Source organism: Hypanus sabinus, chromosome 5 (genome assembly GCF_030144855.1).
Source record: "Hypanus sabinus isolate sHypSab1 chromosome 5, sHypSab1.hap1, whole genome shotgun sequence".
In the NCBI taxonomy this organism is placed as follows: domain Eukaryota; kingdom Metazoa; phylum Chordata; class Chondrichthyes; order Myliobatiformes; family Dasyatidae; genus Hypanus; species Hypanus sabinus.
In genome coordinates, this window is record NC_082710.1 from 183,229,030 (window position 1) to 183,253,458 (window position 24,429).

The 24,429-nt window shown below is 47.7% G+C and overlaps 1 protein-coding gene across 1 annotated transcript in view; it reads left to right on the top strand.

The window, feature by feature from the left end:
* LOC132394859 (tenascin-X-like) overlaps positions 1 to 24,429 on the top strand; it is a 168,568-nt gene that overhangs the window by 134,631 nt on the left and 9,508 nt on the right. Inside the window, exons 32-41 of the mRNA XM_059971266.1 lie at positions 686 to 985; positions 5,062 to 5,376; positions 7,960 to 8,250; positions 9,124 to 9,414; positions 10,342 to 10,464; positions 13,494 to 13,637; positions 15,700 to 15,819; positions 17,543 to 17,686; positions 19,152 to 19,303; positions 21,715 to 21,811. Coding sequence (XP_059827249.1) covers positions 686 to 985; positions 5,062 to 5,376; positions 7,960 to 8,250; positions 9,124 to 9,414; positions 10,342 to 10,464; positions 13,494 to 13,637; positions 15,700 to 15,819; positions 17,543 to 17,686; positions 19,152 to 19,303; positions 21,715 to 21,811 — 1,977 coding nt within the window. The remainder of the gene's footprint in view (positions 1 to 685; positions 986 to 5,061; positions 5,377 to 7,959; positions 8,251 to 9,123; positions 9,415 to 10,341; positions 10,465 to 13,493; positions 13,638 to 15,699; positions 15,820 to 17,542; positions 17,687 to 19,151; positions 19,304 to 21,714; positions 21,812 to 24,429) is intronic.

Below are 24,429 nucleotides of genomic sequence, written 5' to 3' on the forward strand. Positions count from 1 at the left end.
ATCTTACTAAACCTAACCTGTCTACTTAATAACCCTAGCCAGTACATTTTACTGACCCTAATCCTAACCCGCACATCTTACTAACCCTAATCCTACCTGTACATCTGACTCTAACCTGTACAATTTACTAACCCTAACCCATACATTTTACTGACCCTAACCCTAACCCATTTTACTGACCCTAACCCTAACCCATGCATTTTACTAACCCTAACCCGTGCATCTTAATAACCCTAACCCGTGCATCTTACTAACCCTAATCTTACCCGTACATCTTACTAACCCTAACCCGTGCATCTTACTAACCCTAATCTTACCCGTACATCTTACTAACCCTAACCCTAACCCTAACCCATACATCTTACTAACCCTAACCCGTGCATCTTAATAACCCTAACCCATACATCTTACTAACCCTAACCCGTGCATCTTAATAACCCTAACCCGTGCACCTTACTAACCCTAACCCTAACCCGTACGTTTTTGGACTGTGGGAGGAAACCAGAGCCCCCTGAGGAAGCCCATGTGGTTTTGGGAGAACGTACGAACTCCTTCCAGACAGCAGCGGGAATTGAACCCTGATCAGTGCTCGCAGTCTGTGTAAAACGACTGTGCTAACCGTTAGGCTGTCACACAACCCAGCGTACACTGACAGTCTCACCTTCCGCCCTCCCTCTGCCTCCAGCTTCCACTGCTCAGGAAGGCGTGAGGCCAGGCCAGCCGCGGGCTCTGGGCAGCCTCTCTGTCTCCAACATCACGGCCGACTCGCTGGAACTGTCTTGGTCGGCCCGCTGGCGCTTCGACTCCTTCGTCATTCAGTACAGGGCGCAGGGATCCGAGCGGGTGCAGAGGATCCGGGTCGCTGGCAGTCGTCGCTCCTACGTCATCCTGGGTCTCCGGCCCAGCACCAAGTACACTGTCTACATCCACGGCGTGTCCGGGGGTCGTCGCACTGACCCCCTCTCCATCGTCATCAGCACCACAGGTACCGGACCACAGTCAGCGAGCAGCAGATCTCTTCAAAGCAGATATTTCCCCGTCTGTTCCCTGAGAAACCTGATAACCTGGGCTTCGCACTCAGTTACAACTTTCGATGCACCAAAATCTCAAACCGTATTGCTTCAAACTCTCCCAGCTTTCTCCATCCCTCTCCCCTCCCCCCTCTTTCCATCAATCTCACTCGGCATAAATCGCTTGTGGTGCAATTTGGCCGAGAAAGGACACACCTTGCTCTGTGTACCTTTGAGCAGTGGCTGTCAGCAAGTAGGACAGAGCACTGGCTCTAGTATGAACAGCACATTGCACCTGTATCCAGGGATACAACCTGTACAAGACTATTTGTATATAGTTCAATGCACCTGTACCCTGGGATACAATGTACACAGCTCAGTGTGTCTGTAGCCTGGGATACATTGTATACAGCTCAGTTCACCTGTACCCTGTGATACAATGTATACAGCTCAGTGTGTCTGTAGCCTGGGATACAATGTACACAGCTCAGTGTGTCTGTAGCCTGGGATACATTGTATACAGCTCAGTTCACCTGTACCCTGTGATACAATGTATACAGCTCAGTGTGTCTGTAGCCTGGGATACAATGTACACAGCTCAGTGTGTCTGTAGCCTGGGATACAATGTATGCAGCTCAGTGTGTCTGTAGCCTGGGATACAATGTATGCAGCTCAGTGTGTCTGTACACTGGGATACATTGTATGCAGCTCAGTGTGTCTGTAGCCTGGGATACAATGTACACAGCTCAGTGTGTCTGTAGCCTGGGATACAATGTATGCAGCTCAGTGTGTCTGTAGCCTGGGATACATTGTATACAGCTCAGTTCACCTGTACCCTGTGATACAATGTATACAGCTCAGTGTGTCTGTAGCCTGGGATACAATGTACACAGCTCAGTGTGTCTGTAGCCTGGGATACATTGTATACAGCTCAGTTCACCTGTACCCTGTGATACAATGTATACAGCTCAGTGTGTCTGTAGCCTGGGATACAATGTACACAGCTCAGTGTGTCTGTAGCCTGGGATACAATGTATGCAGCTCAGTGTGTCTGTAGCCTGGGATACAATGTATGCAGCTCAGTGTGTCTGTACACTGGGATACATTGTATGCAGCTCAGTGTGTCTGTAGCCTGGGATACAATGTATGCAGCTCAGTGTGTCTGTAGCCTGGGATACATTGTATACAGCTCAGTACACCTGTACCCTATGATACAATGTACACAGCTCAGTGTGTCTGTACACTGGGATACAATGTATGCAGCTCAGTGTGTCTGTAGCCTGGGATACAATGTATGCAGCTCAGTGTGTCTGTAGCCTGGGATACATTGTATACAGCTCAGTACACCTGTACCCTATGATACAATGTACACAGCTCAGTGTGTCTGTACACTGGGATACAATGTATGCAGCTCAGTGTGTCTGTAGCCTGGGATACAATGTATGCAGCTCAGTGTGTCTGTACACTGGGATACAATGTATGCAGCTCAGTGTGTCTGTACACTGGGATACAATGTATGCAGCTCAGTGTGTCTGTAGCCTGGGATACAATGTACACAGCTCAGTGTGTCTGTACACTGGGATACATTGTATGCAGCTCAGTACACCTGTACCCTGTGATACAATGTACACAGCTCAGTGTGTCTGTAGCCTGGGATACAATGTACACAGCTCAGTGTGTCTGTACACTGGGATACATTGTATGCAGCTCAGTACACCTGTACCCTATGATACAATGTACACAGCTCAGTGTGTCTGTACACTGGGATACATTGTATGCAGCTCAGTACACCTGTACCCTGTGATACAATGTACACAGCTCAGTGTGTCCGTAGCCTGGGATACAATGTATGCAGCTCAGTACACCTGTACCTAGGGATGCAATGTATGCAGCTCAGTGTGTCTGTACACTGGGATACATTGTATACAGCTCAGTACACCTGTACCTAGGGATACAATGTATACAGCTCAGTATATCTGTAGCCTGGAATACAATGTATACAGATCGATGCACCTGTACCTTGTGATACAATGTATACAGCTCTGTGTGCCTTAACACTGGATACAATGTACACAGCTCAGTGTGTCTGTACCCTGTGATACAATGTTTATAGGTCAGTACACATACACTCTGGGATACAATGTATACAGCTGAATGTGCCTGTACCCTGTGATACAATGTATACAGGTCAGTGTGTCGTACCTGTGATACAATGCATACAGCTCTGTGTATCTGTACCCAGGGATATAATGTATACAGGTCAGTGTGCCTGTACCCTGGGATATAATGTATACAGGTCAGTGTGCCTGTGCCCTGGGATATAATGTATACAGGTCAGTGTGCCTGTGCCCTGGGATACACTGTACACAGATTGTTGTACCTGTACCCGGGGATACAATATATACAGGTCAGTAAACATAAACCCTGGGATACAATGCATGCAACTGTGTGTCTGTAGCCTGGGATACAGTTTGTAGAACCCAGTGCACCTGTACCCAGAGGTGTATAGAGGTCATTGTGCCTGTACCTGAGGTGCAATGTGCACAGCCCACAGTGACTGTGTCATTGTATACAGCTGAGGGCCCCTGTAACATGATATACTGCGTATGTAGCTTTTTGTGCCTGTACCACTCTGTAGAGGAAGTGTGGTTGTACTATGAGATGCAGGGTCTCTAACCCCATTACGTGCAGATCGCCACCTCAACAATATTTGTAACACAATACAGTGCATAATCACTGCAAATATCACATTCTTCATTGTATCTCACTGTAATACAAAGTATAGATGCACCGGTATCTACACACTGTGACGCTGGCTGCAGGCTGCTTTCTCCCACCTTTCTACCTCCTACTTCTTCGGGATCCACATATAACCATATAACAATCACAGCACGGAAACAGGCCATCTTGGCCCTCCTAGTCCGTGCCGAACTCTTAATCTCACCTAGTCCCACCTACCCGCACTCAGCCCATAACCCTCCACTCCTTTCCTGTCCATATACCTATCCAATTTTACCTTAAATGACACAACTGAATGTCCCTGCTTATCTGCTTCCATTGGCCTCAGGCAGACAGACCACCCAGTGGAGGATGCTGAGGTCAGTGTGGTTACCAGCAATTGCAGTGAGCCAAGCCCCTCCAGATTCAGGGCGAGATTTTTTTATCACAACATACAGTGAAATGCATTGTAGCATTAAGATAGTGCTGGGGCAGCCCAGAAGTGTGACCACACATTCTGGCACCAACATAACATACCCACAGTGTTCAGCAGCACACAAGCAAGCGCAACAACATAACAAGACAACAGCAAAACAGGCTCCTTTCACGTCCATCTACCCACTCGCTCGCACAGACAGGCCTCTGACCTCAGTAACCTCTGCTTCTGAGCCTCCACTTCTTGCCCCTGGGCTCACAGCCTTTCTGACCAACTCCTGGACCCACTCATCACAAGACTTCGACCTTTGGGCCTCGCCATATGGACTGGCCAATTATGGGACTTTGACCTTTGAGTATCACCCCAGGATTGGCTGATCATGAGGTTGTGACCTTTGGGCGTCAACCCCAGGACTGGCCGATCATGGAACTTTGAACTTTAGGCCTTGACTTTGGGACTGACCAACTTGGGGATTGGGGATGCCTCCAGCCTGCGTGGACCTCTGACCTGTAACCCTCCAACCTGGAGACCTTTTAGCCTCATCACTTCCCCCTACCCTGGAATCACTGGAGTGCTCAACCTGAATTCCAAACACTGGCTTCTGCCCTTGACTCTTCACTTAACTGCTCCTGACATCTAACTCCCCTTCATCGATGTCCCTGAACCATAGCCCTCCCCACCTCCCCAAAACCACCCCTACAAACCTAAAAAAGACTATTCCTGAGTCAGGGCCTGAATGGACGTCGCAGCTCAGCACCAAGTTTTCCTTCTCAGCTTGGATCACCACATTCGTCTCCAGGACACCGTGGTCGGAAGCCTGAGATTGGGAGCAATGGGAGACCTGCCAACTCACCCCGGACCACAGCCTTTCCCTCTAACGATCTCTTTTCTCCCCTTTCTTCCTCGCTGCAGCCTCTGTGGACACCAATGGCGTCAGGCCAAGCCAGTTGAGTAAACTTATTCGCCTCTCAGGGAACAACGTCACGGAAAATTCCTTGCAGGTCCACTGGGCTGCCGAGCGAGGCTTTGACTCCTTCGTTATCCAGTACGGAGCCGAGGGATCTGCGGACACTCAGAATATCACTGCCGCTGGGGACCAACACTCTGCCTTCATCACTGGCCTGAAACCCGCTACCACATACCGCGTCTCGCTCATCGGGCTGTCCGGAAACAGGCGGACGAGGCCACTAACCACCACGCTGACCACCGCAGGTACAGCCCACAACCAGAGCAATTCTCTCAATCCCGCAAATGCCCCGTCAACTAAACCTGTACTTTTCCTCCAAGTTGATAGGGTGGTTAAGGAGGTGGCAGGAGATTTGAGTTCAGAAGCCAGGAGGTAATTTTTCAGCTCTATAAAACCCAGGTTAGACTGCACTTGGAATACAGTGTGTTCATTTCTGGTCACCTCGCTATAGGAAGCTTGTGGAAGCAGAGGAGATTTAACAGGACGCTACCTGGATTAGGGAGTGATGCACCATCAATAACTCTCAGAGACAGGAAGTGAACGATAGGCTTTTATTAGCAGCAAAAGGGGAGCACGACATCTCGGAGCCTGAGGGAGGAGCAGTGCCTCAATCGCCTTTATACAGGGGTCTGCGGGAGGAGCCACAGGAGCAGTCAGCAGAGGGACATGTCCAGACAGGTATACATAGTTTACCACAGGGAGCATGTCTAATGAGAGACTGAGATGGGCACATGGATGTTAGAAAAATGGAGGACTATGTGGGAGGGAAGGGTTAGGTGATCGTAGGTGGTAGCGTAGTGGTTAGCGTGATACTTACAGTTCAGAGTTCTGAATTCAATTCCTGCATCGTCTGTAATGAGTGTTTACGTCCTCCCTGTGAGCGTGTGTGTTTCCTCCTGCTAGTCCTGTTTCCTCCCAGACTCCAGAGCCTTACCGATCCGTCGGTTACTTGGTGAAGTGATTAGGCTAGGGTTAAGTAGGTGGGTTGTTGGGTTGTGCAGCACGTTGCATCGAAGGGCCTGTTCCGCACTGCGTCTCTAAATAAATAAATAGAAAGCTGGCACAGCATTGTGGGCCGAAGGGCCTGGACTCTGCTGTTGTGTTCCATTGCAGCCCCAGAGCTGCAATGTCACCCATTTGCCTTCCATCCTCATCTGTCCCGAAACCCTCATGCAGGACTGTCATCTGAGCTACACATGGGCCCTATGAGGAGGAAATACCAGCCAGTGTTCCCATGTGGCGTTCAAAAAAGTTCAAAGTAAACTTACTATCAAAGGACACATACAGTCTGTCACCACACACAAGCCTGGGATTCAGATCAAACACCAAAAAACACAATAGAACCGATGAAAGATCACACAGCCAAAGGCTACACATACAGAAAGAAATGCAACAATTAATAATAGTAACAAATAAATAAACAATAAATATCGAGAACATGAGATGAAGAGTCCTTGAAAGCGAGGCAGTACATTGCAGTGGCGGGGTGAGTGAAGTTGAGTGGAGTTACCCCCTGTGGATGATGGAGCAAAGAGTCGTTCACTTGGAGAACACATCTGGATCTCCTAAACTGTGAGCAGTGCAAAGAAGGCAAGGGTATTCCCAGTGGTGGGAGGGCATTATTTGAAAGCGCTTGGAGGAAAGTATAGGTGGGATGTCAGAGATAGGTTTTTTGTAGACAGAGAGTGGTGGGTGCATGGAACAAGCTGCCGGGGTGGTAGTAGAGGCTGATACGTTATTTATCTTAGATAGAAAAATCACAGCTATATAGGAGTAAGGGTCGGATTAATCTTAGAGCCAGCATTGTATTGTGGGCCAAAGGGCCTGTATTATGCTATACTGTTCTATCATTCATGGACCACTCTTGTCACCTATCAGATTCCTTCTTCTTCAGTCGTCTATCTTTTCCACCTATCACCTCGGAGCTTCTTACTTCATCCCTCTCTCCCACCCATCCACCTTCCACTTGCCGATGCCATCACCTTCTTACTGAGCTTTTCCCACTTCCTTGCCAGTCCTGACGAAGGGTCTCGGCCTGAAACATCGACTGAGTATTACCCTCCATAGGTGGTGCCTGGCCTGCTGCATCTTAAACACAAGGGATTCTGCAGAGGCTGGAAATCCAGAAAAACACACACACAAAATGCTGGAGGGACTCAGCAGGTCAGGCAGCATCTATGGAAATGAATAAACGGCTGACATTTTGAGCCGAGACCATGCATCAGGACAGGAAGGAAAGGGGGAAGATGCCAGAATAAAAGGGGAGGGGGAAGGGGAAGGAGGAGGTGATAAAGTGAACCCAGGTGGGTGAGAAAGGAAAAGGTCTGGAGAACAAGGAGTTTGAGAGTTGGACATGGGAGAAAAGGAAGAAGGAGGGGGAGGTGAGTAGAAGAGGTAAGCGGCCAGAATGGGGAACAGAAGGAAGAGAGAGAAATCGACGTACATGCCATCAGGTTGGAGGGCACAGCCAGAATATGAAGCGCTGCTACTCCAATAGACAGTAGGTGCAGGAGTAGGCCATTCGGCCCTTCTAGCCAGCACCGCCATTCACTGTGATCATGGCTGATCATACACAATCAGTACCCCCAAGCTGAGAGTGGCCTCATCGTGGCACGAGAAGAGGCCATGGACCAACATGGGAAGTGTTTGGCCACTGGGGAATTCTGCTCTTGGCGGGTGGAGCAGAGGTGTTTGACAAAACAGTCCTCCAATCTACTCAATCGATGTACCTGCATAATCTCTTGTGTTTATCATTGGGTGTTTTCTCTCTTGTAGTTGGTCACTGCCAGATTATCTCTTCTGTGGCTGAATCTCTTTCTTCCTTTTAGTGTCCAGAATGGTGGAGCAAGTCAAATCCATCATGTTTGGGAGCCTATCCTTCTCGAACATCACGGCAAACTCACTCCAACTCTCCTGGGAAATGGACGGCACCTTTGACTCCTTCCTGATAGAGTACGTGGCACAGGGTTCCGACGTGCGGAACAACTTCACGGTGGCCGGCGACCGCCGTTCTGCCTACATCACGGGTCTCAAACCTGCCACCAACTACACCATTTACCTCTACGGTGTGTCCAGGGGCAAACTCTCCAGACCCCTGGAGGCCCGCTTAACCATCACAGGTATGCCGTCCGGGAAATGACTGATGTTTCTTTGCCTCAGGACATATTTCTGGTGCCGTACTGTTCTGTGCCATATGTTTGTACTGAAGGCTTGGTATGGGAATGGGTTGATTTCAGGAAAGTTGGGTAGTGGGATTAAGATCAAAATGAGTAAGTGAGGCTCTGGATTGGAGGGGGGGATTTTAGAATGGTGGACTAAAAGACTGGGATAAAAATGGGAGTGGCAGGCTGCAGGGTGAGACAGCAAGGGGTTATAGAGTCATGGGACATAACAGAAACAGGCACATCTGGAATGTACTCAACTATTATTCTGTCTACTCCCATCGACCTACACCCAGACTACTGCCCTCCATACCCCTCCCATCCATTATCCAAAGTTCTTAAATGTTGAAATCAAACGTGCACCAACCACTCGTTCGACGTTCTCACCATGCTCTGAGCGAAGAAACTCCTTCTCAAGTTTCCCTTAAACATTTCATCTTTCACCCTTAACCCATGACCTCTAACTCTAGTCTCAATCAACCAAAGGGGGAAAACCTTGCATTTACCCTATCAATACCCCTCATAATTTTGTATACCTCTATCAAATCTCCCCTAATTCTCCTACACTCCAGGGAATAAACCTTTCCCTTTAACTCGGATCCTCAAGTCCTGGCAACATCCTTATAAACTTTCTTTGTACTCTTTCAACTTTATTTACATCATTCCTGTAGGTAGATGACCAAAACTGCACACAATACTCCAAATGAAGCCTCAAAACTGTTTTATACAACTTCAACATAACATCCCAGCTCCTGTACTCAACACTTTGATTTGTGTCCCTCTCTTGGATAACAGAGGTGACACTAACCTTGCATTTCATCCCCTGTCTAGCTGTTCCTGTGCACAGCACCTCCGTTAGTAGCTTGGGAGGCGTCTCAGTGTCTGACGTCACCTCGCACGGACTGAGGCTGTCCTGGACAGTGGAAGAAGGTGCCTTTGACTCGTTCCTAGTTCGCTATGCAGACACGAAGGGACGGCTGGCCTCCAAGGAGATTAAGGCCTCTGGCGACCGTCGGCGCATCACACTGACAGATCTGAGTCCGGACACGGAATACCAGCTTTCTCTCTATGGTGTCCTGGATGGTCAAGAGACTAATGCCATTCCCATCACGGCACTAACAGGTAAAGAATCAGATCTGCACAATTCCTGCATTTGAAGATTTAAATAAGATTTAAAAGGCTCAGAGATTCGGATGTTCGGACAGTCAGACATTCAGACAGTTAGAACATAAAACACAGAAATCCACAGCACATTCCAGGCCCTTCGGCCCACAGTGTTGTGTCGGCAATGTAACCTACTCTAGAAACTGCCTAGAAATTCCCTACCACATAGCCCTCTATTTTCCTAAGCTCCATGTACCTATCTAAGAGTCTCTTAAAAGACCGTGTTGTATCCAAAGACATTCAGACAGTTAGTTGGACAGTTTTCTATTAAAGATTAGCCTTATTTGTCACACATACATCAAAACGTAGAGTGAGATGCTTCGTTTGCGTTAATGACCAACATGCACACTCACAACTGACTAACTCTAACCCATACACCTTTGGAGCCCAGGGGCCTTCTGGTTGTCCTGTGGTCTATGAGACACCGGTCTCCTCAATAATACCCATTGTCTCCGAAATGGTCCAAGGGACAGAGGGGGCAGTGCTTCAGGGTCAGTGTTTCCCATTTTCAAATCATCTTTTCCAACTCAAACTCAATGTAGCAGGGCGTAGAAGCTCAAGTAACGCATTACAGCAGCAGTGACCACCGATCGGGGTTTGATTCCCGGAGTTTGTACATTCTCCCTGTGACTGCTTGGGAACCTTTTAGGTATTCCCGTTTCTTCCCATAATCCAAAGATGTAGGGGTTCAGGTTAGTAAGTTCTGGGCATGCTGTGTTGGTCCTGGAATCATGGCGACACTTGCAAGCGGCCCACAGCACATCATTGGACTGTGTTAGTCGTTAAACCAAGTGACACGTTCCACTCTATGTCTCAATGTACGTGCAGCAAACGAAGCTGATCTCCAACTTCTTTTCCCTCTGTAACATCGCTTTGATATTTCAGCCCAGGAGAGGCAGAACGGGATGAGCTTCACAGATATCACCGACACCTCTGTCACCATCAGCTGGACCGCAGCCTTGGAGCCCGTCGACACCTACAAGATCTTCTACGTGCCAACTATACAAGGTAAAACGGCTGGGTGGTTGGCACAGGCATCCTCCCCCTTCCTCTCCAGTGCTGAAGAAATGTCTCAGCCTGAAATGTTAATTGTTTATTCATTTCCAAAGATGCTGCCTGACCTGCTTTCTCCACCATTTTGTGTGTGTTGCTTTGAATCTGCAGAATCCTCTGTTTAAGATCATCAGATCTTCTCATCTTATTTTCTTTCTCCTTCAGCCCTTTATCTCTTTCAACTATTCCCTTACTTACCTCTCCCTCTACCCCCACCCATCCATCTTCCCCACACCTGGTCTCCTTTCTCTCCCCTTTACCTTCTGCTCCCTTGCCAGCCAGTCCTGATGAAGGATCTTGGCCTGAAACTTCAACCATTTATTTGCCTCCTGAATGCTGACCAGCTGAGTTCCTGCAGCATTTTGTGTGTGTTCCTGGCCTTTGCTCGGTATTGGGGAAGGGCCTTATGGGATCTATCGGAGAATCTCCATCCTCCCGGGAGAAAAGTGTGACCTTTGTTTGGAGTCTGAACCACTGTGGGCAATGACCTTTAACTCCCTGACCTTCAATGCAACCTCAGACCAAGATGCATGTTGGGTACCGACCCTGTTATGTGTCACCTTTAACCCTTGCAGGTGTATCTGCAACTTTTGACCTTCGACTATCTTCAACCTCACAATTCGGTAAACAACATTACACTTTCACCCAGGAACTTTAAACTGCCTGCTTTTACCAGTAATAATAATCAGTGAGGCACAGAGAGAGTGTCAGTATTTACCAACCTTTATTGTCTACACTAACAAGTATGTGAATTCATACCCTGTGTGCTCACCTGTCTGTCCTGAATAGTCAAAGAATAGCAAAGGTACTACCCGGGCAAAGGAGTCTATGCTGGCCAGGCCTTCCCCGTTGTCCCGATTCACTCAGCACGTGTTTCACGCAGGGTTGCTTACGCTTGTATCTGTGATGGTTATTCTTCGAAGTTACCGCTGCCAGCCCACAGGAAGCACCCACTTTTATATCCATTCCTTATCAATTCAGATATTGCATTCCAGTGTCAATGGTCAGTGTCTGACCTTTAACACCTTGTTACTGGCTCTGCTCCAAGTCAGCCCTCTTCCCATCAAGTGACAACCGGTAATTTACGGCTCTTTGTTCTCAATCAGCACCAACTTGATTCAAGCAGAACGGGTGCTGACTCCAACAGTCAAAAATCTGCGTGGCAGACCATAAGACGATAAGATATTGGAGCAGGAGTGGGCCATTCAGCCCATCGAGTCTGCTCCACCATGGGCTGAACCTATTTTTCCAGTCATCCCCACTCCACTACCTTCTCCCCTTACCCCTTGATGCCCCGGCTAATCAAGAACCTATCTATCTCTGTCTTAAATACGCCCAATGATTTGGCCTCAACAGCCGCTTGTGGCAACAAATTCCGCAGATTTACCACCCTCTGACTAAAGTAATTTCTCCACATCTCAGTTCTAAATGGACGTCCTTCAATCCTGAAGTCATGCCCTCTTCTTCTAGACTCCCCTACCGTGGGAAATAACTTTGCCATATCTAATCTAATCTGTTAACATCTGGAATGTTTCAGTGAGATCCCTCCTCATTCTCCTGAACTCCAGGGAATATAGACCAAGAGCTGCAAGATGTTCCTCACACGGTAACCCTTTCATTCCTGGAATCATTCTCGTATGCTATATCCATCCAAAGAACATCTCACAGATAAGTTCATATTTGGAAATGATCCCTCGTTCATCAGATTGCCTGAGGCATCATCGTGTCGACTTTAAAACACTGAACAAACCAAGCGACTTGCTCACAAAATGGAGAACCCAGTCTTCTTCATAAAATGTCAGGCTCCGTCTCCTCGCCCATGGCACGAACAAAGGGAATTGGTCTGTCTGCTTCCACCGTCCTTGATTCATTTGAATTCACTGATTTGCAGACAGGAGTACCTGCAGTTCCTTCTGGCCAGCATCTACCTCTCCTTGATCCAAAGATATTTATCTTTGAATCACCATGCGCCTCTATTCTATTGACCTCTCAGGACTGCCCTGAATTTACAGCAGGAGTGTGTTACTTACATTCTACAAAGATAAAGGTGCTACATATTTTCTGGATTCGTACACTCTGTTTACAGACAATAACCTTCTCTGCATTACAGAACCATCATCCTCTTCCCTTTGCGCAACTTCAGCCTTCCCATTTCTCAGGTGAAATGTCAAGCAATCCCATTAACAGCGTGCTTCACATTGACGTTACCGCAGCATATGATACTGCCCCTACTCCCCAGATGTATTTAAACACTTGATCCCTAATTCCAAAACTTATTCCACAAGTCACTTCACTCAGTATTTCATTTGTTTCATCAGCATGTCCCAATAACTTTAGTGTTCAGTCCATTGATGGAATATTTCCTTTGCCTCCTCCACAACCCGAGTCCAGACCGCATTCAAATGAGAAACCATTGGCAATTCAGTAGCAAAATAGACCCGCAAGTAACAACTCATATCATTTTTTTTTGGATTGTAATTTTCTCCTTCATTACCACATTTATTGCTGGCTGAGGCAAAGTTCCACCTTCAGTGCTCGAATCCAAAGTCACGATCCCAATTGCAAAATTATGGCTTTCCAAAGCACACATCCCTTGGTGTAACTCATTGTTGCAGTGTGTTTATATGCCTGTCCCACCAGTGCATATTGTAAGAATAACTCGTAGCAGGGAAGCGGACTGCCTCTGTTGGGTTGGGGTGCTGCCTCCTGTGCTCACTGTGTGGACTGCCTTCGACTGCAGCTGCACTTGTGTGAAATAAGGAACTGCCATGGGCAGGTTCTTGCAGAAACGTGGCTCCATCCATGCACCATCATTCTGCAGGACCTGACACTCACAGACTCTCTTTTTACTTTCTGTTATCTCTGTGCTGTCATAATGAGATGTGCTGTTGGTTCTGCGTTTTGCCCCTTGGCCCCAGCAGACTGTGTGCAAAGTTGAATGACAATTAAACTTGAACTTGACCTGGGTTCTGTGCTTTTGCCAGGTGACCCGAGGAGCAGGAGTGTGGACGGGGCCAGAACCAGCATCACCCTGAGTGGCCTGCAGCCCAGCACACAGTACGAGGTCAACCTCGTGCCCATGAGGGGCCGGGTGGAGAGCCCTCCCATCCTGGGCCGCTTCACCACTGGTGAGGGGCAGCGAAGCTGGGGGGAAGGGGGGTAAGGGGGGTGGAGAGCATGGATAGCCGATGGTGAGGTGACGAGGGTTGCTGACGACTGTGTACAATCACTCAGCGATGGACACAGTTCAATTGGTCACCTGACTCGATCCCCACCCACCATCCCAACACTCTCCTGTCTCACCTCCCTCACCCCAGGGGTCCCACCATCCCCATTCTGTGTACCCTCCCCACCAACTCTCCCCATTCCCTTCCCTGCCTCCTACCATTCACCCCTAACCCTCATCTCCCCCTCAACATACCCTCCATATTCCAAAAGTTCCTTCAGACACATAAAGTGTAAAAGAGAGGTGAGAGTGGATATCAGACCACTGGAAGACAATGTTGGAGAGCTCATAATAGGGGACAAAATGAATCAGTCTTCACTGCGGAATGGTGGAAGTTCCAGGTGTCGGGGGGATGAAGTGTGTGATGTTACCATAACTAGAGAGAAGGTTCTTGGGAAACTGAAAGATCTGAAGGTAGACAAGTCACTTGGACCACATGTTCTACATCCCAGGGTTCTGAAAGAGATGACTGAGTAGATCACGGAGACATTAGTAATGATCTTTCAAGAAGCACTAGAAAGGTTCTGGAAGACTGGAAAATTGTAAACGTCACTCCAGGGAGGGAGGGAGGCAGAAGAAAGGGAACTATAGGCCAGTTAGTCTGACCTCAGTGGTTGGGAAGATGTTGAAGTGAATTATTAAGGGTAAGGTCTCAGGGTACTTTGAAGCACATGATAAATTAGTCAGCATGGTTTCCTCAAAGGAAAACCTTGCCTCACAAATCTGTTGGAATTCTTTGAAGAAGTAACAAGCAGGATAGACAAAGGAGAATCACTTGATGTTGTGTACTTGGAAGTCCAGAAGGCCTTTGACAAGGTGCCACATGAGGCTGCTTAACAAACTGTGAGCCCACCATATTACAGGAGAGATTCTAGCATGGACAAAGCAGTGACTGATTGGCAGGAGGAAAAGAGTGAGAATAAAGGGAGCCTTTTCTGGCTGTCTGCCGGTGACAGGTGATGTTCCACGGGGGACCGATACGTTTTACGTTATACGTCAATGATTTGGATGATAGAATTGATGGCTTTGTTGAAATTTTTAAAGACGATATGAAGGTAGGTCAAAGAGCAGGTAGTTTTGAGGAAGTAGAGAGGCTACAGAAGGACTGATTAGGAGGCTGGGCAAAGAAATGGCAGATGGAATACAAAGTCAGGAAGTGTGTGGTCATGCACTTTGGTAGAAGAAGTGAAAGGGTTGACTATTTTCTAAATGACAAGAAATACGAAAAACTGAGGTGCAAAAGGACTTGGAAGTCATTGCACAGTATTCCCTGAAGGTTAATTTGCAAGTTGAGATGGTGGTAAGGAAGGCAAGTGCAATGTTTGCATTCATTTTGAGTGGACGAGAATATAAAAGCATGGATGTCATGTTGAAACTTTATAAGGCAGTGGTCAGACCAGACTTGGAGTATTGTGAACAGTTTTGGGCCCCATCTCTAAGAAAAGATGTGCTGACATTGGTGAGGGTCTAGAGGGGGTTCACGAAAGTGATCCCGGGAATGAAAGGGTTAACATATGAGGAGCGTTTAGTGGCTTAGATGAATGGGGGAGCGTCAGAGATCTCATTGAAACCTATTGAATATTGAAAGGCTGAGAAAGAGAGGATGTTTCCTGTGGTGGGAGAGCCTAAGACCGGCGGACACAGCTTCAGAACAGAGGAGCATCCTTTTAGAATGGAGATGAGGAGGAATTTCTTTAGCTAGAGGGTGGTGAATCTGTGGAATTTATTGCCACAGACAGCTGTGGAGGTCAAGTCATTGGGTATATTTAAAGTCGAGGTTGATAGGTTCTTGATGTGAGGGTGTCAAAGGTTATGGGGAGAAGGCAGGAGAATGGGGTTGAGAGGGAAAATAAATAATTGATGATGGAGCAAACTCAATGGGCTGAGTGGCCTAATTCTGCTCCTATGTCTTACGGTCTCTGGAAAGCCCCAGTGTGAATAACCTCCTATTACTGCTTTCCCAGCCCCAGACCCACCATCCCACCTACAGGCCATCGATGTCTCGGGGACACGGGCCGTCCTGCAGTGGAAACCAGCGGCTGCACCCATCGACCACTACGTCGTCAGCTACAAGGCTGAAGGGAGTGAGTGCAGGGTCTCAGGGGTGGGGGGGGGGGCGTCTCAGATTCAAATGTACTTTTGCTGTATACAGTGAAATGCATTGTTCGCATTAACCACCGCGCAGCCCGCGCGTATCGGCACGCATTCCAGCACCAACGTGGCATGTTCACAACGCTCAGCGGAACAACACGGAACACAGACTCTCGGGGTTGGACCCACTCCTCAGCACATAACGTACACCCTCCCACTCATTTCACTCACTACACGCAACTACAATTTACACCCCTACCTCTGTGCACCAAGAAAGCAGCATCCTCATCACCCTGCACATGCCCTCTTCTCATTGCTAACATCAGCAAGGAGATACAGAAACCTGAAGACCCACACGTAATGTTTTAGGAACAGCCTCTTCCCCTCTGCCTTCAGATTTCTGAATGTGCACTGAACACTGCCTGACTACCTCTACCTCATTATTCATTTTTACGCTATCCATCTATCTGTTTATTCATTAAGTGAGTAAGCAAATTAATATTTTAGAGTGATTTTATGTTGTTACACTATACTGTAGCCGCAGAACAACAAGCTTCATATTCCTAACGGAAGACTTTGGACTTTAGTTGCTGCCTGACCTGCCGAGTTCCTCCAGCACTTTGTGTGTGTGTTCCTCTGGATTTCCAGCACCTGCAGGACCTCTTGTTTTCAAATTTTCATGCTACTGAACCTAATTCTGATTCACAAACACAAGAGATTCTGCAGATGCTGGAAATCTTGAGCAACACGCCCAAGATGTCGGAGGAACTCTGCAGCTCAGGCAGTGTGTATGGAGAGGAATAAACAGTCGAGGTTTCGGGCAAAGACCTTTCATCAGGAAGGGGGCAGATGCCAGAGAAAGAGGGTGAGGTGAGGGAAGGAGGACTAGTTGACAGGTATAGGTGGGACCGGGTAAATGATTACTAAAAATGTCAAAGGTAATAGGGAGAAGGCAGGTGAATGGGGTTGAGAGGGACAATAAATCAGCCATGTTGGAGCAGATTCGATGGGCTGAATGGCCTAATTCTGCTCCTATGTCTTACGATCTTGTTGAATATTGAACTACCCATGCTCTCAGTATTATTTTTTTAATTTGCACTATTTGTCTTCTCTCGTGAATTGGTTGTTTGTCAGTCTTTGCTCATGTATAGTCTTTTTGTAAATTCCATTGTATTGGAGCGACGGAGGATGAGAGGTGACCTGACAGAGGTGTATAAGATGATGAGAGGCATTGATCGTGTGGATAGTCAGAGGCTTGGCTACCATGAGGGGGCATAGTTTTAAAGTGCTTGGATGTAGGTACAAGGGGGACATCAGTGTAAAGTTTTTCACACAGGGAGTGGTGGGTGCGTGGAATGCACTGCCGGCGGCGATGGTGGTCGAGGCAGATACAACAAGGTCTTTAAGAGACTCTTAGACAGGTTCATGGAGCTTAGAGAAATAGAGGGCTGTGCGCCAGGGAAATTCTAGGCAGCTTCTGGAGTAGGTTACATGGTCGGTACAACATTTTGGGCCGAAGGGCCTGGAATCTGCTGTAGATTTCTATGTTCTATTTCTTTATTTTCCTGTAAATGTCCGCGAAATACAGCTCTCAAGCTAGTAAGAGATACCATATCCACACTTCGATAATAAATTAACTTTGACACTTTGTTTGTGAGGAACTCTGCCCTCTTGTGGAACAGAGATACATTTCACCTGTTTCCTTCTGCATCACAGTTCCTGCCATCAGGAGGACCGTGCCCAGTAACAGTGCGGAACTGCCATTGGTGGGTCTGCGTCCACGCACTATGTACACAGCCGAGATTCACAGCGTCCAGGGCGTGCGGAGAAGCTCCCTTGTCAGGGTCAGCTTCACCACCAGTGAGTAGCATGGGCTGGAGACCAGATGCAGGCGCAACTAGACTTTGAACCTTTGTCCATGTTCCATGCATGAGCACACACACCAACAGACACACGCAAATATACACCCATCCCTCCGTTCCCAGTACACAGTCCGTATCCCTCCGTTCCCTGTACACTGTCCATATCCCTCCGTTCCCCGTACACGGTCCATATCCCTCCGTTCCCTGTACACTGTCCGTATCACTCCATTCCCTGTACACGGTCCATATCCCTCCGTTTCCTGTACACGGTCCATATCCCTCCGTTCCCTGTACACTGTCCGTATCACTCCATTCCCTGTACACGGTCCATATCCCTCCGTTTCCTGTACACGGTCCATATCCCTCCGTTCCCTGTACACTGTCCGTATCCCTCCGTTCCCTGTATACGGTCTGTATCCCTCCATTCCCCACACACGGTCAGTATCCCTCCGTTCCCTGTACACGGTCTGTATCCCTCCATTCCCCACACACGGTCCATATCCCTCCATTCCCCGTACACAGTCCGTATCCCTCCATTCCCCACACACGGTCCATATCCCTCCATTCCTCGTACATAGTCCGTATCCCTCCGTTCCCCACACACGGTCCCTATCCCTCCGTTCCCTGTACACAGTCCGTATCCCTCCCTTCCCCATACACAGTCCGTATCCCTCTGTTCCCCATACACCGTCCGTATCCCTCTGTTCCCCACACACAGTCCGTATCCCTCCGTTCCCCACACACAGTCCCTATCCCTCCGTTCCCTGTACACAGTCCGTATCCCTCCCTTCCCCATACACAGTCCGTATCCCTCTGTTCCCCATACACCGTCCATATCCCTCTGTTCCCCATACACCGTCCGTATCCCTCTGTTCCCCACACACGGTCCATATCCCTCCATTCCCCGTACACAGTCCGTATCCCTCCCTTCCCCATACACAGTCCGTATCCCTCCATTCCCCACACACGGTCCGTATCCCTCCGTTCCCCGCACACGGTCCGTATCCCTCCATTCCCCACACACGGTCCGTATCCCTCCGTTCCCCGCACACGGTCCATATCCCTCCATTCCCTGATCCTTATTTATTAAGCATTACAGGGACAAGGGAAACAAGAGGAAATGAAAGAGGCCAGAGAGCAAAAAACCCCAGTGGCAGGGAAAGGAGAAAAGACAGAGATGAAGAGAGAGCAGGAGAAACAAACCGAGAAACCTAGTTTGGTCTCTCTGATCAGATTCCATTGCTTGAGTTAACCAGCTCAAGCAAAGTCATACTTGCCACTGAAACCAAGTTTCCAGAAAAATACAATGTTTGGAAATCATTCCGGCCATTCCCAGTTTCTGACTAGGCAGGACAGGAATTCCAGGTCTGTGCTGTCTGTGATCGTCTGCATTTCTGTTTATTACTGCATTCACCTTGCTCTCTCTCTCTCTCCCCTCTCCCTGTGTCTGATGCTCCTCACAGTCCCTGTGCACATCCCGTTCCCCAAGAACTGTGAGGAAGAACTCAGCAATGGCAGGACCGAGTCCAACATTGCCACCCTGTACCTGACCGGAAACAAGGAGCGGCCGATCAGAGTCTTCTGCGACATGACCACTGATGGCGGGGGGTGGATCGTAAGTTTCACATTCGTGGGTTGGGGTTTTGGTGACAGTTTATAACTGGGTTGGGGTGTTGGTGACGGTTTATCACTGGGTTCGTGTGTTGGTGACGGTTTATCACTGGGTTGGGGTGTTGGTGACGGTTTATCACTGGGTTGGGGTTTTGGTGACAGTTTATAACTGGGTTGGGGTGTTGGTGACGGTTTATTACTGGGTTGGGCTGTTGGTGACGGTTTATTACTGGGTTGGGCCGTTGGTGACGGTTATTACAGGGTTGTGGTATTGGTAACGGTTTATTACTGGGCTGGGCTGTTGGTAACGGTTTATTACTGGGCTGGGCTAATGGTAACGGTTTATTACTGGGCTGGGCTAATGGTAACGGTTTATTACTGGGTTGGGGTGTTGGTGACAGTTTATTACTGGTTTGGGCTAATGGTAATAGTTTATTACTGGATTGGGCTAATGGTAATAGTTTATTACTGGGTTGGGGTGTTGGTAACAGTTTATTACTGGGCTGGGGTATTGCTGACAGCTTATTACTGGGTCAGGGTGTTGGTGATGGTAGTAAACATGTCTAGTGTCTTATAAAGGCTCTGCATTATCTCCTTCCTTTTATATTCTATTCTTCTTGAAATAAATGCAACATTGCATTTGCCTTCCTCACCACCGACTCTATCTGCAAGTTAACCTTTAGCTTTTCTGCACAAGGACTCACAAGTCCCCTTGCATCTCAGATTTTTGGATTTTCTGCCCGTTTAGAAAGTATTCCGCACATTTATTTCTACTACCGAAGTACATGACCATTGTATTTTATTTGCCACTTTCTTGCCCTTTCTCCTAATCCATCTAAGTCCTTCTGCAGCCTACCTTTTTTCTCAACACAACTTGCCCCTCCGTCAATCTTGGTATCATCTGCAAACATGGAAAACAAAGCCATCGATTCCATCATCTAAATCATTGATATGCAGCGTAAAAAGAAGTGGTCCCAACACCAACCCCTGCGGAACAGCACTAGACACTGGCAGCCAACCAGAAAAGGATCATTTTCTTCCCACTTGCTGCCTCCTATCCATCAGCCAATGCTCTAACCATGTTAGTAACTTTCCTGTAATACCACGGGCTCTTAACTTGGTAAGTAGCCTCATATATGACACCTTGTTGAAGGCCCTCTGAAAGTCCAAATATACAACATCCACTGCATCCCCTTCATCTATCCTACTTGTAATCTCCTCGAGGAATTCCAACAGCTTTGTCAGACAAGATTTTCCTTGAAGGAAACCATGCTGACTTTGTCCTATCTTGTCCTGTGTCACTAAATACTCCATAACCTCATCCTTAACAAATGACTCCAACAGCTTCCCAACCACTGTCAAGCTAACTGGTCTATAATTTTCTCTGTTGCTTCCTCCTTTCTTAAAGAGTGGAGTGACATTTGCAATTTTCCAGTCCTCTGGCACCATTCCAGAGTCCAAAGATCATTACTAATGCCTCCACAATCTCTAACACCCCCTCTTTCAGAACCATAGGGTGCAGTTTAAGTGAGAACAGATGCAGAGTAGTATTTGGATAGAGGTATTTAAAATCCTGAGGGGGATAGATAGAGTTGACGTGGATAGGCTTTTTCCATTGGGAGTAGGGGAGATTCCATCAAAAGGACATGAGTTGAGAGTTAAGGGGCAAAAGTTTAAGGGTAACACAAGAGGGAACTTCTTTACTCAGAGAGTGGTAGCTGTGTGGAATGAGCTTCCAGTAGAAGTGGTAGAGGCAGGTTCAATTTTGTCATTTAAAGTAAAATTGGATAGGTATATGGACAGGAAAGGCATGGAGGGTTATGGGCTGAGTGCAGGTAGGTGGGACTAGGTGAGAGTAAGCATTTGGCACAGACTAGAAGGGCCAAGATGGCCTGTTTCCGTGCTGTAATTGTTATATGGTTATAGTTTCTTTAGCCAGAGGGATAATATATCAGGCATAATGAAATGCCAGAGCAGATGGGATGAGCCAAATGGCCTAACTCTGTTTTATGCCTTGTGGTGTAATGGTCTAGATGCCAATCCTAATGGACACCAGAGATTCCCAGGAGCAGAAACTGCCTGTAATGGTGAGAGCTGCATTCAGCAATTGCAGATGCAGGAGGAGGAGGCCAGGGCTGATCGTCAGTCATGATGGAATGGTGGAACAGACTTGTTGGATCAAGAGGCCGACCTCTGCTCCTTTCTCATTTGGTCTTGTGGTTGATGTTAATTTAAACCCACTGAAGACTGGGTGGGGAGGACAAACCAGAATGCACAGAATGGAGGGCTTGAAATATGGTAATGGGCTGGGACTTTTTTCTGGAGCGAAGGAGACTGAGGGGTGATCCTTGTCCATAGAGTAGGGGATGCAAGGTACCTCTGCACTGTGACAGTTTTCCTGTCCCCTTCCCGCAGGTTTTCCAGAGGAGAATGAATGGGCAGCTCAACTTCACGCGTAGCTGGAAGGACTACGTGGCTGGATTTGGGGACCTCGCTGCAGAACACTGGCTGGGTAAGCAACACGAGATAGTCACACCAGAGGGTGGCTCAAGATCAGGGACCACTGGGGCACTTTTCATCCTCATCGTGATCAGATTCTAGACCTGACTATAACAGGAAATTAACTCAGAGCAACATAGAATACAGGCCATTTGGCCCACAATGTTGTGCTGACCTTCTTGCCTACTCTAAGACCAATCTAACACTTCCCTCCCTTCTTTCATCCACATCATGCCCATGAGTCGCTTAGATATATCTCTAACGTATCTGCCTCTACCACTGCCCCTGGCAGGGCATTCCATGTACCACCATTCTCTGTCCAAGATAACTTGCCGCTGTCATCTCCCTATGTTTTCCTCCGATCACCTTAAAATTATGATTTCTTGGACTAGCCATTTCTGTCCTGGGAAAATGGCTCTGGCTGTCCACTCCATCGACCTGTACAGCTCCATCAAGTTGCCTCTCACGCTCCTTTGTATCGAGGAGAAAAACCGTAAGGTGCTTAACCTATTCTCTTAGGACATCCTCTGGAATCCAGATGGCATCCTGGTAAGTCTCCTCTGCATTCTTTCGGAGGTTTCCACATCCTTTCCATGAGGTGGCCAGAGAATGAACACAGTTCTCCAAGCGGGGTTTAACCAGGGTTTTGGAGAACTGCCACATTACTTCATGGCTCTTGATCGCCATCCCCCGACTAACGAAGGCCAACACACTAAAAGCCATCTTAACCACCCGAAGTGCCGTGACTGTGAAGGATTCACACATTTCTTGTATTAAAACTATTAAAACCCTCCATTCCACAAGTATTTTCTTACCTGGTTTAAAATGAGAACCCTTGCATTCTTGGATCACGTGACTGATTCCAAAAATGAAAGAGTTAACATATGAAGAGTGTTTGATCTCTCTGGGTCTGTACTCTCTATGTTTTAGAAGAATGGCTGTGGAGAGGATGTTTCCTATAGTGGGTGAGTCTGGGACCAGAGGACACAGATAGAGTGGATGTGGAGAGGATGTTTCCTATAGTGGGGGAGTCTAGGACCAGAGGACACAGATAGAGTGGATGTGGAGAGGATGTTTCCTATAGTGGGGGAGTCTAGGACCAGAGGACACAGATAGGGTGGATGTGGAGAGGATGTTTCCTATAGTGGGTGAGTCTGGGACCAGAGGACACAGATAGAGTGGATGTGGAGAGGATGTTTCCCATAGTGGGGGAGTCTAGGACCAGAGGACACCGATAGAGTGGATGTGGAGAGGATGTTTCCCATTGTGGGGGAGTCTAAGACCAGAGGACACAGAGAGAGTGGATGTGGAGAGGATGTTTCCCATTGTGGGGGAGTCTAGGAACAGAGGACACAGATAGAGTGGATGTGGAGAGGATGTTTCCTATAGTGGGGGAATCTAGGACCAGAGGACACAGATAGAGTAGATGTGGAGAGGATGATTCCTATAGTGGGGGAGTCTAGGACCAGAGGACACAGCTTCAGAATAGAGGAACGTCCATTTGGAACAGAGATGAGGAGGAATTTCTTTAGCCAGAGGGTGGTGAATCTGTGGAATTCATTGCACAGACAGCTGTGGAGGTCATGTCATTGGATATATTTAAAGCAGATCTTGATAGGTTCTTGATTAGTCTGGGTGTCAAAGGTTATGGGGAGAAGGCAGAAGGATGAGATTGAGAGGGATTGCAAATCAGCCATGATGGAATGGCAGAGACACTCAGTGGGCAGAATGGCCTAATTCTGTTCCTCTGTCTTTTGGTCTTACTCATTTGAACGTATAGATAAATTCAAGTAAATTTATTGTCCAAGTATATATATGTCACCATACAGTACCTTGAGATTCACTTTTTTGTGGGCATTTACAGGGAAATAAAGAGAACTTATAGAACTTTTACAAAGAAACCTACATAAAGAGACAAAGGCTGACGGACAGCCAGTGTGCAAAAGAAGAGAGTCTGTAAACAAAAATAGTTCTGAGAGCAGGAATTGTAAAGAGTCCTTGAAAGTGAGCCTGTAGGTCGTAGAATCAGATCAGAGTTGGAATGAGTGAAGTTATCCCCTCTGGTTCAAGAGCCTGACGTTTGAAGGGTAATATCTGTTGCTGAACATGGTGGTGTGGAACCTAAGGCCCCTGTATCTCCTGCTCGATGGGCATAGCGAGAGCAGGGCATGTCCTGGGTGGTGGTACCGTACCACCATCATCATTATGTACAGTGTCGTATGACATTGGCAATCATGGCTTTACATGACCATGATTGTATTTGGGAAATTTTTCTACAGAAGTGTTTTACCATTCGATCCTGATGGTCTAAGCAGGTGCTACACCTTGCCCAAGGGTGACCTGCAGGCTAGCGGAGAGACGGAGCACCTTACATCTCCTTTCACAGAGACGTATCTCCACTCCAACATTACAGAGGTGTATAAAATCATGAGGGGCATAGATGGGGCAAATATACACAGGCCTTTTCCATTCCAAAGAAAAGGAATCAAAGCCTAGAGTATTCAAGTTTAGGGTGTGAGAGGAATAATTTGACAAGGCCCCAAGGAGGCTGATGTCTTCACATAGTTTGTGTATGGAATGATCAGCCGGACAGAGTGATGGAGGCACCTGAACAGGTACATGGAGAGAAAA